At 40.6% G+C, this 20,126-nt stretch overlaps 1 protein-coding gene and 1 pseudogene across 1 annotated transcript in view; one reads left to right on the forward strand and one right to left on the reverse strand.

Annotated features, from left to right (window-relative positions):
* NNT (nicotinamide nucleotide transhydrogenase) overlaps positions 1 to 20,126 on the reverse strand; it is a 185,687-nt gene that overhangs the window by 123,340 nt on the left and 42,221 nt on the right. The window contains exons 4-6 of the mRNA XM_007954018.1: positions 18,499 to 18,586; positions 10,500 to 10,588; positions 9,766 to 9,953 (exon numbers count right to left, since the gene is read on the reverse strand). Coding sequence (XP_007952209.1) covers positions 9,766 to 9,953; positions 10,500 to 10,588; positions 18,499 to 18,586 — 365 coding nt within the window. The remainder of the gene's footprint in view (positions 1 to 9,765; positions 9,954 to 10,499; positions 10,589 to 18,498; positions 18,587 to 20,126) is intronic.
* LOC103208328 lies at positions 8,773 to 9,136 on the forward strand (annotated as a pseudogene).

The following is a 20,126-nucleotide window of genomic DNA, read 5'->3' on the forward strand; positions in this document are numbered from 1 at the left end:
TATTCCTGCCATCTTCTCTTGATGTTTCCTGCATCATTCAATATTTTGCCCATAGAATCTCTCAATATTGCAACTCGAGGCTTAAATTCCAGAGAGCATTAATAAAATGAATAGCTTCAGAAAATGCAGATAAAGAACAAGTAAATCATATTTCTCCCCAGGGAAACCATGTCAGATTACCATATAATGGATGCTGGTTTTGTAACTTCACAAGTAGATCCATGAGCCTGAAGATCTGGGGGATGATCTTCATCCCTCAATCTAATCCTTGAGAATGTCTGGACTCCCCATTGCAAAAACTCAGTATCCCTCAGCTCTGAGTATCCTTCATAAGACCAGCCATCATTGATGGAAGAAAAGGAAAATTACACGAATATTGGACATGCTGGACCGTATACTGGGCTTTTTCTTCATCTACTCCTCAAAGTAAGTTTTCCGGGTAGCAATTTTGATCCCCATTTCAGAGATGAGGAATCTGTAGGGATAAACCAGCTATATTAAGCTATAGTACTGCAATTTTAATATACCCTATCTGGTTCTAAAAGCGCTCTGGTGGCATAGTGCCTAAGGCAATTGACTGTTAACCTGAAAGTTGGCAGTCTACTTCTGTAAAGATTTACTGTCTCAGAAACCCAAAGGGGGTCGCTATGACTCGGAATCAATTCAGTGGCAGTCAGTTTGGTTTTCTGGGTTATCTGGTCCGGTTAATCCATGATCTTCCCATTGATTTCCAATGGATAGCTTAAACATCCAAAAACCAAACCAAACTCACTGCCATCAGGTTGATTCCAACTCATAGCAACCCCTCCTTGAGTTTCCAAGGCGGTATCTCTATAGAAGTAGATTGTTCAGTCTTCCTTCCAAGGAGTGGCTGGTAGGTTTGAACCTCCAGCCTTCCAGTTAGCAGTCAAAGGCCTTAGAGGCACTATGCCACCAGAGCTCACAAAAGATTGTTGTTGTTGTTGTTGTTGTCGTTTTGCCATCGAGTCGGCCCCGACTCATAGCGACCCCTCCTTGGGTTTCCGAGGCAGTTATCACTACGGAAGTAGGATTGCCCAACATAAGCAAATAAAATTACAAAGTGGAGAAGGGGAAAGGGGCTGCTAACTCCTCACCAAAATCTATGCCTTTCTCTTACTCCCAGGCCCCAGCTAGGTAACACTTCCCAACTTTCCTCATAGCTGGGTTTGGCCCTGTGATTACCCTTTAGCAAAGAAAACATGAGCAGGAGTGATGGGTGCCACTTCTAGCCTCACATGCATATTCCTTCATGCTCCTGTCCATTCTGGCTGGCTGAAATTAGAGACAGTCCTCAGAGTGACCTTTACAGTCACATACTGATGATGGCAACTGGTGGAACCTGAGCCCCCAGATGGCCATGTGAGGGAGAGCTGTCCCTCCAATCTTTAAAACTGCCCATTACTGTTAAATGTGCAAGTGACAAACTTCTACAGTGTTTGAGTCGTCATACATTTTTGGCTCCATTTGTTACGGAAGCTAAACTAGCCTAACTGATATTGAAGTACAAGTAAGTATTGGGAAAGTGCAAAGAAGGAAGAATAAAAATACATACGGTGGGTAATACTGGTACGTGACCAGCAACTATATCAGAGATGGCCTCGGCCTCCAAATAAATCCTTTTCAACTCAGGGTCGGTCAGGGAGGAAGCAGCATGCTTCCCAATCTTGCAACACACTTTCTGAGAAATAACAGACCAAACCAGAATATAATATGGTGTAATAAATTTCCTAACAGAAAATTTGTTAAATTTGGCCTAGTCACTCACTGAGTATGCTCAAACACACCCTAAGAAGTCAAGATTGATAAATGTCAATGGAAAACTCTGTAACTCTGGTATCTTCCTCTTGATGACACATTCCCCTGTCTGTGTTGAAAGCCATCAAGAGGTGTGCAGACAGCCTGTGGTTACCAATTCTTGATGTTGCAACAATTAAGTATTTCTCTCTGTTATTTAAAATTCTCAAAACAAACTTTGTAAAAGCAGTATTAGAAAATTCCACACAATCAATTTAAAGGAAGGGAGGATGATAGATAAAGCAGATGGTTAATAAAAAGTCCTGTAATTCCAAAAGAGTTGGGAATCACTTATCTCTAGCATACAGTTTTGTCCTATCAGATCATAATGCTTATAGAACAAGTGAAAAATTAATCTGAGAAATAAATCTTTACCTTTGGGGAAAATTTCCTATAGTCATCAAAAGATTATCTTTGTCTATTTTCACAAATAGAGAGTATATTGCTTGTATCAATTATTCTCTTGCTTGAAATTACAAGTCTGACAATTATTACATAAAGTCATTCTTTTCTAATATATTTCTACTCCATGTCAAAGAGACAATGTGGATTTTGCAGGAGATGGCTAACTTTCTCAGGTTCACTCTCATAAACATAAGACTCTAGCATATCCAGGGAAAACACTCCCCTCCCAATTCTCAAGAGTCATGAAAAATCACTACAAGGATCCTCTGAGAGGTATACTTTACAGACCCTGACTAGTATAGAAAAAAAAACAAAAAGTACTGTTATCCTTATCTGTTGTTGTTGTTGTTACATGCCATCAAGTCAGACCTGACTCATAGCGACCCTCCTTGGGTTTCCGAGGCAGTATCACTACGGAAGTAGATTGCCCCATCTTCCTTCCGAGGAGTGGCTGGTGGGTTTGAACCGCCAGCCTTCTGGTTAGCAGTCATCCTTATCTAGATTATGCCTAAAAAAGGAGTCAATACATATATTCTAAGGAGTTACAATTTATAACCAAGTAATGAATATCTTCTTTCCCGGCTGATACAATAATTTCTATTTCCCAAACACACGTTTTGCTACTTCCTAACTCAATCGTAGTGCCTAACGCACTTGACTAGTACCTAAGGCACTTGACTACTAAGCAGAAGGCTGGAGGTTCAAACCCACCAGCCACTCCTCAGAAGGAAGGTTGGCCAATCTACTTCTGTAGTGATACTACCTCGGAAACCCAAGTCAGGTCCAAGTTGACAGCAAATAACAACAACTCAACCTCCTAGGAGCTCTAGCTGTTGTTGTTGTTGTTGTTGTGTGCTGTCGAGTCAGAGGAGTTCTAGCTAAGCACCTCAAATTGCAAACTGGACATGTGTCATAGTTTTGAATAATCTAAGAAAGCTTTGTTCCCACTCTTAAGTCAGCCTCTGCAGTGCTCCTATCAAAAAGTGAGTCAACAGAACATTCTATCTTTTGTTGGAGTCAAATAAAAACAAATCCAATGCCACTGAGTGGATTTCAACTCATAACTCAAAGTCACTGCCAGGGAGTCGAATCTGACTCATAGCAACCCCTCCTTGGGTTTATGAGGCGGTATCACTACAGAAGTAGATTGCCCAACCATCATTCCAAGGAGTGGCTGGTGGGTAGCAATCCTATAAGACAGAGTAGAACTGTAAATCTTTACAGAAGCAAGACTGCCACATCTTGCTCCTGTGGCGCAGCTGGCGGGTCTGAACCACCAGTCTTTCAGTTTACAACAGTGTTTTAACCACTGCACCACCAGGGCTCCTTTCCTTGACTAGCACTGCAAAATAAAAGGGACTGTACTGAGACCTAAGGAAGGTGCCAAGATTTATTCATTCAGCATACATTTACTGAGCCACTATTGTATACAAAGCCCTATGCTAAGCACTGACCAAGACAGAGAGAAAGCAAACCCTCCTGGTGCACTCAACAGGAAAAAGGACAACCAACAGGTTATGGGCCTCAGCCTTACTGCTGCATGAGGCTCAGGCAAAGGGCTATGAGTGCAGAAAAATGAGCATTTATGCCTGAGGAAGAGATGATACTAACTACGATGGAAGTGGTAATTGAGTTGAGTAGGATTTCAAAAGACAGAGAAGGGCAAGGAAATCAATCCAAGCAGAAAGAACAATATGTACAAATAGCCTGAAAGTCTTTAGCCTATTAAGATAATAGCAGCCAGTATTACTGAAATCAGTGCCCCACACCAAAAAAAAAAAAGAAGAAGAAGAAGAAGAAACTAAATGCTATCAAATTGGTTCTGGCTCAAGAAGAAGAAACTGAATGCTATCAAATTGGTTCTGGCTCATAGCAACCCCCCCCCTTGGGTTTCCAAGGCTATAAATCTTTACGGAAGCAGACTGCCTTATCTTTCTTCTGTGGAGCAGCTGGTGGGTTTGAACCACTGACCTTTTGATTAGCAGCCAAATGTCTTAACCAGAGAGTAGGAAATCAGTTGAACATAATGACTGAATGCTAATCAGAACTAGAACACAGAAGGCCACAAATACCTTACCAAGGAAAGCAAACTTTATAGCAAGTGCAGTTAATAGGGGATGATACAACCCTGATCAACTTAGAGAGCTTTATCTAATGATGCTAGGAACCCAAGTGGTCCAACACAGGATATAAGATCAATATCCAAAAATCAGTTGGAATCCTCTACACCAGCAAAGAGATTGCTGAAAAAGAAATAAGGAAATCAATACCATTCTCAATAGCTACCAAAAAAATAAAATACTTGGGAATAAATCTTACCAGGGACACAAAAGACCTCTACAAAGAAAACTATAAAAAACTACTTCAGGAAACCATAAGAGATCTACATAAATGGAAGAACATCCCATGCTCATGGATAGGAAGATTGAACACTGTGAAAATGTCAGTTCTACCCAAAGCAATCTATACATTCAATGCAATCCCAATCCAGATCCCATCAACATTCTTTAGGGATATGGAAAAACCAATCACTAATTTTATATGGAAAGGAAAGAGACCTCGGATAAGCAAAACACTACTGAAGAAGAAAAACAAAGTAGGAGGTCTCACATTGCCGGATCTCAAAACCTACTATACAGCCACAGTAGTCAAAACTGCCTGGTATTGGTTCAATGACAGATACATAGACCAATGGAACAGAATTGAGAACCCAGATACAGATCCATCGACCTATAGCCAGCTGATCTTTGACAAAGGCCCAAAATCCATTAAATGGGGAAGAGAATGTTTGTTTAATAAATGGTGCTGGCAAAACTGGAGATCCATTTGCAGAAAAATGAAACAAGATCTGTACCTCACACCACACACAAAAACGAACTCCAGATGGATCAAAGACTTAAATGTGAAACCTAGAACTATACAGTTCCTCAAGGAAAATTTAGGGTCAAATTTAAGGGCCCTAGTACATGGCATAAATAAACTACCAAGCATAATTCAAAATGCACAAACAGCAGAAGAGAAACCAGATGATTGGGACCTTCTGAAGATTAAATTTTTATGTGCTTCCAAAGACTTCTCCAAAAGAGTCAAAAGAGAACCTACAGATTGGGAAAAAATATTTGGTAATAACATATCTGCCAAGTGGTCCAACATACTGTCACTGTTATTAAACAATAGCCCAGGCTATCCAGTAGCTATGGATCAATTAAATTATTAAAGGAAAAGGACCAAGGTGAGGAAGGTGACAGCAAGGATGTTTTATGCATTTTTTAGTCAGGTATTCATCAAGATAGATTTGAAATTCAGAAGGTTGTTCTGCTAGGATAGATCTCGTATGTGCTCCACAACACACTTGATTCTCATTTAAACTTAGGTGTAATGTGCCTAACGCACAGTCAGTACTAAATAACTATGAATACAACGCTAGCTAGCCATAGAAATGTTTTATTCCATGGAAGTACATAATTAGTAAGTATAAGGTGATTGTTTTTTCAAACCCACCTCCATAAAGTTGCAACATGAAACTAGCTATCTGCCTGCATCCTTCTTTCAAAGTTGTTGTCCCATGCCAGGTTTTAGTACAGCCTTTCCATGGATCCCTGCCTAAGGAAGCTTAGCTTTGAGAATTTCTAACATTTGATTTAATCTTCTTTGAATCCACTTAAGGAAAACTTTTATGATCAAAAAACCTCTATTCTGAGAGTCTAGACACATCATCAGGTAATTCATGCTAAGGCTAAAGACAAAAACTGGTGAAAATACCTTGCCAAGGACTACTTTTCAAAGGGCATTTGTGTTTTCACTTTGTAGGATGAGGTATGTTTGTGGATCCTTATCCTTGGAGAAAAAAATGTGTAAGTCTTTTACATGCTCATGCGTTCTGTTTTCTGCCCCCCACCCCCAGAGTTATAAAAGGTGTTTGGAAAGATGACCTTTACAATATTTTCGTTAATTTTTCTTTTTTTTTTTTAAAGGCCACTGTAGAAACAATCTGGCATCCTCAAAAGTTAAACATAGTTACCATATGACCCAGCAATTCCATTCTTAGGTATATTATATACCCAAGAAATATGAAAGCATATGGTCCATATAAAAATATGTACATAAATGTTCCACAGCAGCATTATTCCTAATAGCCAGAAGAGAAATAACTCAGATGTCCTTCAACTGATGAATGAATGGATAAAAAAAATTGTAATATACTCATAAAATGAAATATTATTTGACAATAAAAAAGATATGAAGTACCATGAAGTACCAATAAGGATGAACCTTGAAAACATTATGCTAAGTGAAGGGAGTCAGTCACAAAGGAGCACAGATCATGTGATTTCATTCGTATGACATGTTCAGAATAGGCAACTCCATAGAGGCAGATAGTAGAGGCGTGGTTGCCTAGAGCTGGGGGAGAATGGAGAGAACACAGGGTGATGGCTAAGTGGTGTGGGGCTCTTTTAGGGGTAAGGAAAATATTCTTCATTGGATTATGATGATGAATGCAAACTGTGAATATACTAAAAGCCACTGAATTGTACACTTTACATGGGTGAATTACATGGCATGTGCATTATATCTTAATAAAGCTTTAAGAAAAAAAGAAAACAGCCATCTGAGGGAGAGCTCTAGAACACCCCACCGGGCAAGGGCCTTATGTATGTTTATTGTCCTGAGAGAGATCAGGGCCTCAAAAAAAGCTAGAAACAAAAAAAAAAAAAAGGCTACAAACAAGAAAGATTAAGTAAAATAGACTAATAAAACAGTATTTCTTTAAGACTGTTATACAATTTGACCTTTTACTAAAGTGCACACACTGTAAAATACTTATAAAAAATATTATGCGGGGGAGCTCTGGTGGTGTAGTGCCTAAGGCATACACGACTGCTAACCAGAAGGCTGGCAGTTCAAATCCAACAGCCACTCCTCGGAAGGAAAGATGGACAATCTACTTTGTAGTGATAACACCTTGAAAACCCAAGGAGGGGTCATTATGAGTAGGACGGACTTGACGGCAGGGATGCTTTTTTTGTTTTTTTTTTTTGGTATGGGCGAGAGGCTCTAAAAATCAATATGCAGTATATAAGAAGTCTTGTGTACTAGCACCCACTTCTAGCTTTAAAATCAGTAATAATTCTACTTATTATGTTCAGTTATCCTCAATTCTTTATTCAGAGTATGAAATGACAAATACTAACTTCCTGGCCTCTTGTACTCCATGAATAAACGTTTTAGTGCCCTCTACTGGCTACTTTTTATATCTAGCCAGCCTTCTGGGATAAAACAAATCACTCCCACTAGAAAATGGGTTAGGAGCTCTGGTAGCACAGTGCCTAAGGCACCTGACTGATAACCAGAAGGCTGGTGGTTCAAACCCACCAGCCACTCCTTGGAAGGAAGGTTGGGCAATCTACTTCTGTAGTGATACTGCCTCAGAAACCCAAGGAGGGGTGCTATGAGTCGGGTCCAACTCCACGGCACATAACAACAACAACAGAAGATGGTTACCACTGCCGGGTGTGCTGAGGATACCTGAGGGAGACCGCTGCAGGGTGCACTAAGGATACCTGAGAGAGGGAGAAGACCAGATAAAACCCCTCCTCTCCTCAATGTACAATGTACAACCTCTCAGAGGTCAGAGAGTGGCTACAACCCAGGCCATACTACCCCTTCTTCAAAACCACCTGTTTAACAGCTAAGCCAATGCCTCAAAAGGATAGGACACATTCTAAAATATTTCCTGGCCACTCATGGGTACGAGTCCAGTGGTAATGATGAATTTAACAAAGCCTCCTCCCCTGCACCACAGCTGGCCTGACCTGCATCCACCTCCAGTGACCAGTCATCTCTACTCTTACAGGTTCTTCCATAGGCTAAGCCCTAGTGACACTCCAAACCACGCCCCCACCCCACCGATCTGCTTCACCTAGTCAGCTCCAGTGGGGTGAGGGTGTCTGGAGAGACTGCTCACCTGTCACCTGGGTAAACAGAGGGGAAGAAAGAGAGCACAGAAAGCACTTCTTTCTCCTGTAATCTCTCAGAAGGTTCCTGGAAGAGAATGTCTAACTCATGAGGTTACAAAGCAACTTCTCCAAATTCTCCAGTTCCCTAGAGAAAGTGAGACTCCTTTAGTAGGATCTAATACCAGCCAACCACAAACCTTTAAGCTCTCAGTATTTCTGGATCTCTTCGAAGGAAAAAAAAAAATTCTAGCCAATGTGGCAGCCATTATTCAACAGAAGAAAATAACAAGGAAGAGAGGAGGTAAGTGTACAAAAGGTGAAGTTTCTTCGCTGCCCAAATCTTCCCTAGATCAGGGAACAGGGGCAAGCTACTATTTACTGATTAATAAACGCTTATTGATTTGGCATCAATTATCTACTGAGTACAAAATCTTCTTCAGAAGAGGATGTTATAAAGGCTTGAAAGTAATTCCTGAGATCACATTTGTTTTTCACAGTAATTCCCGAAAAACCAAAGATGTCAAATGAAATACCCAGAAAGCAACAGAGCACTCTTTTTCTCTTCCTTGATCCTTGATCATCACTTCCTTTGGTCATGCCTGAACCAGCCAAGTCAGTTCCAGCCTCGGAGAAGGGCTCCAAAAAGGCGGTGAACAAGGTGCAGAAGGAGGATGGCAAGAAGCAAAAGCGCAGCCACTGAGAGAGCTACTCTGTGCACGTGCACACGGTGCTGAAGCAGGTTCACCCCAACACCAGCTTCTCGTCCAAGGCCACGGGCATCATGAACTTCTTCATTAATGACATTTTCCAGCATCTCGTCTGCCACATTACAACAAACCTCGATCATCATCTACAGGGAGATCCAGACGGCTGTGTGCCTGCTCCTGTTTGGGGAGCTGTCCAGGCACGCCGTGTCCAAGGGCACCAAGGCCATAACCACGTACACCAGCACCAAGTAAATTCACCAAGCAAACACCTCTGCTCTGAACCCCAACAGCTCTTTTAAGAGCCACTTTAAAAAAAAAAAGCAAGCAAGCCACAAAGTCTCATATCCATGAGTACAAAATACGCCCTAGAAAATCTCTGAATACACACATATATATTCCTCTCATACGTGGAAAAAAAAACGATCCTCAAAATATTAATAAAATCATCTCTGGTAAAACTTCAGAGGATCTGTGGGTTTTTTCTTCATACTTTTCAGTACTGTTTAGTATTCCTTAAGGTGAATACAGTATATTTGCAAGGAGAACAGAAATAAACTAAAAATCAATTTATGAAGAGTTTAAAGTAAGAAAACAGCTTCTGAGTATATTGTACAGAGGATGATCTATGAAGACAGCCACATAAAAATACACAGAGGAAAAATACATATACAAAATTATTAATGATTTATCTCTAGGGGCTGGAAATAAAGGTGATCCTGTCTTTTTCTGTCTTTACTGGGTTATCTCATTTTTCAGCACTTTCATAATATAAGAATCAATCTTCACTTAAAGAATCTAAAATGTGAAACAATTATTCACCCTCATTTTGAAAAATTCATTAATAAAAGTACATTGTAGACAGCATTTACTCAATAACGTACCTGGAATTAGTGCTGTACTGATAAGAATATCAACTTCCTTACACTGTTGAGCAAAGAGTTTCATTTCTGCTTCAATGAATTCTTTGGACATCTCCTTTGCATATCCTCCTTGTCCCTCACCAGATTCCTTCAAGTCTACCTCCAAGGGCTCAGCACCAAGGGATTTGAACTGCTCCAAAGCTGCAGCTCTTAAGGTAAATGTTGAAGAGAAGCCAGTGGTTAAAATAGAGTTTGTGTTTTAGGCCCCTTAATACAGGACCACTTACATACACATTTTTAAATATAGCGAAAGGTATACAATCAAAAGTGGTCTCTCAGACTGGAATGTTTCCATTTTACCTATAAGCAGGTTATACTTTTATGATCATTTTTTTTTTCTGGTATTAAAAAAAAAAGTATTGGGAATTCTAACTTTTACTTAGGTAAGTTACAAAAGGAATTTCACTGTTGCCAACTCCAAAAATCACTTATGTTCTTCATGGACCAGTGTTGTTTATTCTTTTTAAATTATCTATAATACACCGAAGTTTGATCCCTACTCAGATATTTTTTCCTGCTAAATAATATATTTTCACTTTGAGTTAGCTTTCAGAAAGTGGAAACATTTTTCAAATAAAGAGCTTATGGAGCAGTTTTCAATGTGCTACTTTAACTTATAAATTATAAGAAAAGCATAATGTCCACCCAAAACACAAAGGTTTCATCTTAATGCAAATCACTAGGAAACCACATACCTCGTGTCAAATCCTCGAACAATTGCACCCATAGACTTTGCTGCACCTGCAGAAGCAAGACCCGCAACACCACCACCAATGATCAGAATCTAGAAAAGGAGATAGAACTTGTTACTTTTTTTTAATAAAAGCTACTGTTAACTGAAAACTGACAAGCTATTAGTAATAGACTATGAAAAATTACAAGCTATTGTAAGCATTATAATCTGATGATCCAAAAATTGTATTGTTGTTTTAGGTGCTGTCGAGTCAGTTCCAACTCCCAGAGACCCTATACACAATGGAACAAAACACTGCCCAGTCCTGCACTATCCTCAAAATTGGTGCTATGCCTGAGCCCACTGTTGCATCCGCTGGGTGCATTTCGTTGAGGGTCTTCCCTGTCTTCATTTACCCTATACTTTACCAAAGGAACTCTGGTGGCATATTGGGTAAGGCATTTGGCTGCTAACCAGAAGGTCAGTGGTTCAAACCCACCAGCTGCTCTGCAGGAGGATGATGAGGCAATGTACATCTGTAAAGATTTACAGCCTTGGAAACCCAAAGGGGGTCACTATGAGTCAGAATCAACTTGATGGCAGTGGGTTTGATTTGTTTTGTTTTTTATACTTTACCAAGCATGATGCTCTTCTCCAGGGACTGGTCCATCCTGATAACATGTCCAAAGTATGTGAGAGGAAGTCTTGCCATCCTCAGTTCCAAGGAGCATCCTGGCTGTACTTCTTCCAGGACAGATTTGTTCATTCTTCTGGTGGTTTACGGTATATTTGATATTCTTCACCAGCACCGTAATTGAAATGCATCACTTCTTCTTTGGTCTTCCTTGTTCATTGTCCAGCTTTTGCATGCATATGAGGTGACTGAAAATACCATGGCTTGGGTTAGGCACACCTTAGTCCTCAAGGTGACATCTTTGCTTTTGAACACTTTAAAGAGGTCTTTTGCAGAAGATCTGCCCAATGCAATACACATCAGAGCTTAAATTCTAAAGCACTTGGGTTTGTGGAAGGCTGTGCGGTCTACAGTGGGAGCCCCAATTGTATTTTGAGTCTTGATATAAGTTCAGACCCCAGTTGAGTTCTTTCTGACCTTTAAATGAACACTATGGCTCTGGTAGCATAGTGGCTAAGGCACTTGACTGCTAACCAGAAGGCTGGTGGTTCAAACCCACCAGCCACTCCTCGGAAGGAAGGTTGGGCAATCCTACTTCCGTAGTGATACTGCCTCGGAAACCCAAGGAGGGGTCGCTATGAGTAGCGGCCGACTCAACAGCACATAACAACAACAACAACATGGCTATGCATAGTCAAGTTCCAGGACAAACCTATGGAGGGGCAGTTTGCCCTCAGGAAGAATGTGGTTGAAAGTAGATTATGCGCACACAAAAAACTAGGGAACTTGCCTGAGTGTGTCCTTTTCTAATTTAAATTAAAGTTGAGGTCCTGGTAAGACTCAGACTACATGGGTATGAGTCATATCCAGACCACCACCTAGACAGGTAGTCAAGGCCAAGAACTAATCCTGTAACCCTTTTTTTTAACCTTCAATTATGTATGTTTCCCAATTACCGTCTTTTCCCCACTTCCACAGTCCCTCCTGCAACAGTGATGAATCAATCTGCCACCAATCATGATTTTGTGATGATTCTCTTCATTTTCTATCATATATAATTAGCTGCATGGCCGTGACTCAGTGGACTCCATTCAGCTTTCTATGTTGAGTACATGCTGATGGTCCCACATCCTGAATGACTGTCTCTGTTTTGTAGTTATCCTGTCAAAGGCTTAATAAAACCATCTCCATTGGACCTGTTTGAATCTGGAGTCTCTTTTTCTCTACCACAAATACATTATTTCATCTCTTGACTCATGCTTCTATGGTTGTTGATGGTGGACCCAAACAAAACGAAAACCTTGATAACTTCAGTCTTTTCTGTGTTTATCATGGTGTTGCTTATTGGTCCAGCAGTGGGGACTTTTTATTTCTTTATGTTGAAATGCAATCCACACTGGAGGCTGTAGTCTTTGATCTTTGTCAGTAGTAAGTCCTCCATTAAAACACGTCCACCATGGGTGACCCTGCTAGTATTTGCAATACCGGCAGCATAGATTCCAGCATCACAGCTGGAATAAGCATCACATAAGCCACCACAGTACAACAAACTGACAGACAAGTGACGGATCCAAAAGTAATAAGCTAAAAAAATTATAAGATATGTGCCATGTATCTCTGGAACACAGCATTCAATAAATGCTGCTGTTGCTGCTGGTGGTGGTGGTGGTGGTGGACATGATAATGATCAGCCTTCAATAATTCAGTGGATGGACCACTCTTGAGCTGAACCACCACTGTGTTTAAATTGTTACCAAAAGAACAACTGCTGGAAAGGTGAACAACTTTCATCTAAAAATAGCCTGACAATCAGCTTTCAGGGTAAAAGCTAATACAGCAAGATCAGTACTACATATGTAAAAGATTAACACCATCTTTCGCACAGACTAAAAACTACTTCTACTAAAATTCCCAGGTGGCATCCTAATTCTCTCTCCCCACTCAGATTCTAAGATTTTTCCCATGTCCATAAAATATCAAAATAAGCTTTGAAGACAGGTACAAGTCTAGTGAAACATCTATGCCAACGTCTATTTTCAGCGTGAGGTTTGTGAAAGAAACAGCTGCAATCAACCACATCATTTTCAATCTTTTTGAACCATCTGTACCTGAAACCCAAAGCAATGTAGTTAATCTCCATAACCATGGAAAGATCAGGGCTAAGAGAACCAAGAATACCTCAGAAACAAAAGCCTCCTCTTCTCTTTAAGAAACAAAATAAGAACAATGTTGTCTGCACTCAAGAAAGGGACTTCCAGAGGAGTAGTGACTGGGATCTTAAAAGCTTGCAAGCAGCCCTCTAGAGGCAATGATGGGTCTCTCCTCGTCCCAAGTAAAGAATGAAGAAAACCAAAGATGCATGGAAATAATTAGTCTAAGGGACTGGTACACCATGCAGTCCTCAGCCTATATGACTATGAAACCAGAAGAACTAGATGGTGCCCATCCTACCACTGTCAATCACTTGGAGGGGCATCTATGTAGTATAGGAGATCCTGGATAGAGTGGGAGAAAAATGTGGAACAAAACTCAGAATCATTAAAAAAAAAAAAAAAAGGGATCAGGTCTGCTGGTCTGATAGAGCCTGGTGAAACCCCTGAGACTATGGCCCCTAGCTGTCCTTCAGGTCTGGAACTGAACTACTTGTGGCTTCCAGCCAAGCAAAAGATAGGCATATGACCTGAACATTTACATTAGGTAGATATACTTCTTGGAGAGATCAATCATGGGAGAATAGAGGGCTGTGTGTACACAGGGAGACAGCTTGGGGGGCAGGAGTGCATGGGAGAGAAGGACACAGGAAAGAGGTAACTATGGGGCAGAAGTGGGAGGCGAGCTGTTGCAATGTGGGAAATTGCAGTCAATGTCATGAGACAAAGTGTATGTGAGCTGCTGAATGGAAAGTGAATTTGCTCTGTAAAATTTCACCTAAATCACAATAAAAATTGGAGGAAAAAAAAAGAAAGAAAGCACCTTCCATCCTGTGGCTTCAAGCCAAACAATAAACAGGCATATAAAGTGAACATTTACACCAGGTAGGTGCACTCCTTAGAATGAACAACCATGGGAGAACAGAAGAGCAGTATTTGCACAGGGAGTTAGCTCAGAAGGCAGGAATGCATAAAAAAGGACACAGGGAAAAGGTAACCACAGGGAGCAAGCGGAAAGAGAGCTCTTGTGTTGTGGGGATTACACTCAATGTCATGAAACAAAGTATGTATGAACTGTTGTACAGAAAATTAATTTTCTCTGTAAACTTCCACCCAAATTACATTAAAAGAAAAAAGAAGAGGCCTTCCAGAGAAAGCCCTGTTAAACTTCCCATAAACTTTCAATTGAACTCCTTGTTCCTATGGAAAATAATGCCACCCACACAAAAAGCAAAGCTTATAAATTCCTACCCACCCATTATGCCCACATGCCTTTTCAGAAAGACTAGACTAGTCAAACTGTATTCCCAGGCATTGTCTCAGAGATCTGCTAAGCTTTTGCTGTTGCTGATGACCATTTCTTTGGGGGAAGGGGTAAATCTACAGAAAAGAAGACAAAAGGACAGGAGGGAGCAAGCAGGCCCAGGGCTTCAAGGCATCAACACTGCAACCTTGCTCCACACCTGAAGCCCCACCATTGCTAAACAAACAAACAAACGAGGATGAAAAATAAATCACAGGACTAGGCCAAGTTATCCTGAATCAGCAAATTACAATCAATTCCCTAATTTAAAAGGCTAAATCCCACAAGATTAAAACAATACAGGTCCTACAACAGAAATTTAGGTTTTCCCTGTAGGATGGGGTAAAGAAAAAGACACAGAAACAGAGAGCTTAGGTTCAAATCCTGATTGTTGCAAACTAGTTCTGCGTGACTTTGAGAAAGCTGCTTAACATCGGTCATAGTGCAATCAAAATACCTTCAAGGACAGAATGTAAAAAAAGCACTGACCACTTCCTGGAACATCATGCACATATACTCAAGAAAGAGTAGGGGAAAGGGCAAGGGAAACGAACAGCCTTAACAATGTCCTTGATTTCCAGTCATTGGCAACCACTCCATCTCTGGGCTTCCCCACCGCAGTAAGGGGCACTAACGGTGCACACAACTGTTCAAGCCCAAATGTAAAGGTCACCTTGAGTCCTCCCTGTGCCACAGCTCCACCTCCAATCCATCAGCAACTCCTGTCGGCTTTAACCTCTAAAACCAAAGAAACCAAACTCACTGCCATCAAGTCGATTCCAACTTAAAGTGAAACCCATTGGTTTCCAAAGTTGTAAATCTTTACAGAGGCAAACTGCCTCATCTTTCTTCTGCAGAGCAGCTGGTAAGTTCAAACCACCAACCTTTTGGTTAGCAGCCAAATAAATGCCTTCACCTACACTACCAGAGCTCCTTTTTAACCCCTAAAGAACTCCCAATCCATCCTCCATCCCCTTCTCTACATCTCTGTTGCCATCACATCATAACCTTTCCACCGATTGATTTTAGTTCATTCTAGACAAGAACCTTCCATGTTTAGAGGAAATCCAAAGAAAATACTATGCAATGCACCTTGGTGAGCTTAACTAGCATCTCATACTTCAATATTAGAAAAATACTTTTGACATAGAACCAAAATCCCTTAACTGCAATGTAAATTCTCAGTAAAGACTTTTCCCCTTTTAAAGGCTATTCGGTGGTTCTTTCTTTAAACCTTTTGTCTTTTGTTTTACTTTTTAATCCCTTATATTTGCAGCTTTTGTCTCAATGTCCAGGTTCTTCTAGAAAGATTCCAACCAGAGCTGAATATTAAATTTTTGCATTAAAACACTCAGTCAGTTTAAGAACAAGAGTGAACTTCTGGAGACCACAAGTGCTGGACATTTTCTCAGGATTCTGAGAAAGAAGTCAAAATGTAATCACCTCATACACCACATCTGTGGTGTCTGCTCTTCCTTGCTAAGTAGGTTGGCCTCCTCTTAAACCAGAAAACTTTAGTCTTCGTTTATATTCACTCTCCAAGTTAAATTCTTTTTTTCTAATTCTTATTCAGCATCAAACAAGCCACCCTCCAAGAACCTTTCACCACAATTGCAACTGACACAGTGAAAACATTTATAAAGTAAAAAATGATGAACAGCCCTAGGTCTAAACCTGATGATCCATTATGTATTGCTTACTGAGACAGTAACCCTCACAAAACATGTTATCATTTTCTACCATATATCCGATTTTTTATTTATTAAATATTAAACACCTTAAATCTCTTACAATAATACATCTTAGAATAACCATGCCATAAAGTAAGTGCTCATCTCCACCCAAAAGAAATCATAAAACAGAAGCAAAGAGAAAATGCTGTACTGTGTGTTCATTCCTTATAACCATACTGGTCCCTCTCTTCTCCCTCTTTCTTCTTTTCTTCTCTTGTCCCTCCCTCTTTTATACTTTTCGCTAGTTTTCTTCACCTGGTCTGTTTTTCAAAGCAATATATATTTTTCAAAACTGCTATGACTTTCTTTCCATTTCTTCAAATTTCTTTTGTGTGTGAATTCCAGGTTTCTTTAACAAAGTATGTAAGAGTTGGAAGCACCAATAAACTTGTATCCTGTACCCAGAGAGGGCAGTAGACAGGTAGAGGACAACGTTTACGATGCCAAGGGTTAAGTGTCCACATCAGTAAGTATATTTAGTGCTGAAGGGTCACAATGCAGTACTCCTGTTCTCTCACCTCACAGTCCTTACCACAGTCACTAACTGCTCCTTCCTGCTCTGAGTCAAGATTAAAGAAAGTGCACTCTTCCCCTCAACCAGTGATTAGCACTGCTTCCCATTTTCTGTCTTCTTGACCCAAATTTAGGGAAAAGGCAAGGAAACGAAGAAAGCCCTTTCTATGAAACAAACTGTCACAATAAAACCCAAAATTTGCTAAATGGTATCTTGACACTTGGTTGCGGGGGGAGAGTAATACAGAGGCTTGTGGTAGTTCAGTTTATGTGTCAACTTGGCTGAGCCTGGTTAAATGGCTGGGCAGCTGGATGTAGTCTTCCCCATGATAAGACTGGTAATCAACTCCATAGTGAGATCTACCGTGAGCAGCTGAGTAGCTGCCTTAGGGACCGTGGTCTGCTTCCTGTATATAAGGAGAAGCCTTGGGGAATGGTCTCTAGCCTATGGCACATTTGGTCCCTGCATGTAACTGTGTTATTGTTCAGCAGCCTGCCATGCTCTGCCGACCTTGGGACTTACAATGGACTTAAGTTAATGGCCTGCTGTGTGGTTTGGTAACGTCGGGACTGTGCCTTTTTACATGTCAACCTTGGGCTTCTCAGCCTCAGCAGCAAGCAGCTGAGTGAAGACACACCTCCAGCTCCAGTGGGCCGGGAGCAGGAGGCAGAGCCGGACCCCAAAGCTGAGGGGCTTTCACCCAGCCCCTAGAGCCTGGCACTTTGAACTTGGACTTAAAGCCTCCAAACTGTAAGAGAACAAACTCCTGTTTGTTAAGGCCTTCCCATTTGTGGTGTACTCATGTCACAGTGGCAATAGGTAACCAGAACAAGGCTATAAAGAACAAGTTAGCCTGGGAGCCCCTACAGATTCCAGTTAGGAAGGCCAAACAGGAAAGAAAATTAGAACTTTCAGAAAAGTCAAAATTCCATTTTTCAAGCAGTCTAAAATGTTAAGCTTTGGAAGTTCCATTATATATTTATTTGTACAAGCCACAAAAGTCATCAGCATAAAGGTAATACAAAACAAACATTAAAAATAACTGTATATGGTTGTTGGAAGGGCTGTTGAGAAGTTTCCAACTCATAACCACCCACGTACAACAGAATGAAACTCTGCCCAGGTCCTGAGACATCCTCACAGTCACTGCTGTGTTTCAGTACATTGTTGCAACCACTGTGTCAATCCATCTCGTTGAGGGTCTTCCTTTTTCTTCACCGACGCTCTACTTCACCACAATGTCTTTCTCCTGATAACATGGTGCCTTCTGATTACATTTCCAAATTACATGAGACAGTGTCTCACCATCCTTGCTTCTAAGGAATATTCTGTCTCTACTTCTTCCACGACAGATTGGTTCATTCAGGCAGTCCATGGTATATTCAATATTCTTAGCCAACATCACAATTTAAATGCATCAATTTTTCTTCAGTCTTATTCACTGTCCAGCTTTCTCATACACATACAAGGCAATTAAAAATACCATGGCTTGGATCAGGAGTACCTGAGTCCTCAAAGCGACATATTCACCATTTAACACTTTAAAGAGGTCTTTTGTAGCAAGTTTTCCCAATGCAGTATATCATTTGATTTTTTGACCATTGCTTCCATGCACATATATTAAAACTATTCATTCTCTTGCCTTAATGAATGAACATTTGGATGAAACGTTAAAAGGTTTGCCTACCTTAGCTGGAGGTACTTTTCCAGCAGCTGTGATCTGACCAGTGAAAAACCGTCCAAAATGATTTGCTGCTAGTACAACAGCCTTATAACTTAAAAAAAAAAAAAGAGAGAGAAAAGGAAAGAAAGAAAATTTAAGATCTTAGGTTCATAAGGCTTAAATAAGTGAAGCTTAGCTGTCAAAAAGTAATGGCTAATGTTATTATAGTGCTTTCTATGCACCAACAACAGCTCTAAGAGCTGTATATATATTTATCCTTCAACCTTAACCACAAGCTTATGGGTACAATTATTATCTTCAATTCAGAAGTGAGGGAACTGAGGCACTGAGAGATGAAGAAACTTGCCCAAGGTCACCCAGCTACTAAATTGCAACACCAGAAGTCTCCCCAGCCAATCTGCCTATGGAGACACACTCTTATCCACAATGACATCAGCTCCTTGATAAGAAATATTTTGGAAGCTCAGTTGAGACAGGAAAAAAGAAAACGAAAGAAATACAAGAAAATACTAACAGCATTTTTCTCTGGGTGCTGAGATTACAAATACTTCAAACTTTTTGTTTGACATTACGATAATGCCCAAATATTCTTTGATGTCTACGTAGTTACTTATATAATGGGAGGAAAATAATTTTATAATTTTTAAAAAATTGCTACAGAGAGTTCCAGTGGTAGACTAGGCAGAAAGACTGCATAGACCCTCTTCAACAAAGAAAAGGGAAACCAATTAACACAGACACAGAAGATAATCCTGGAACCTTGAGACATGAAGGGAAGGATACATAAGTGGACGAAACCCCAAGTAGCAGAAGAATTTGCATGAAAATACCAAAAAAGGAGACAGACGGAGCTGCGGTCTGGTAGCAATCCTGAGCAATCCAGATGGCATGGCACAGACAGCTTGGAGACTCCCGAGTGGGTGGTAAGACCTAAGAAGTAACCTAAAAATCAGCCCTGCTAGCCAGGGACTGCACAGAGGACTGCTCTGGTGGCTGGGGAACAAACATAGAAGGTGAAGAGAAACACAGGCTGCGCTGTGGACTTTTGCCAGTCTAGAGGGCACCACCATTTTGAACGTTTAAAAGCGGCTTGACTATTTTGGATATTTAAAGAGGCAGCACTTTCACACTTTACTGGGGCTTAAGAACACATTCTGCTTGCCAGCAACCCCAAGGACCCTCCAGACCTGCAAGACTAAAAAGCTGAGTGAGAAAAAGCAACAGTCCCCATAAGACACAACTACACCCACACCTCCTGCGACTTCACTTAGGGAGTGAGATCCACTTCCTCCTCCTCCACCAATGGGATAACAATAAAAAACCACCAATAAGAGCCTGAATCACCCTTGGCTGCTCTTCACAAACAATTAACAGAAATCTTAATACAATACCACGATGCCTCGGAGATAACAGAGCCATCACAGTCCACACAAAGAAGCAAGATAAAGTGGTAGAAACAAGGGAACAGGATACAAACCCAGAACACATCCCTGAGGAAAAAGCAGCACTGGAACTCTTGATAAGGAATTCAAAAGAACGATATTTAGGTATCTTCAAAGGATTGAGAGACAGACCACAGAAAACACCCTAGAAGAATTTTGGAAGAAAATACAAGAACAAAATGACAAAAT

Source organism: Orycteropus afer, unplaced genomic scaffold (genome assembly GCF_000298275.1).
Source record: "Orycteropus afer afer isolate SDZICR_OR568_19922 unplaced genomic scaffold, OryAfe1.0 scaffold00425, whole genome shotgun sequence".
Classification (NCBI taxonomy): Eukaryota; Metazoa; Chordata; class Mammalia; order Tubulidentata; family Orycteropodidae; genus Orycteropus; species Orycteropus afer.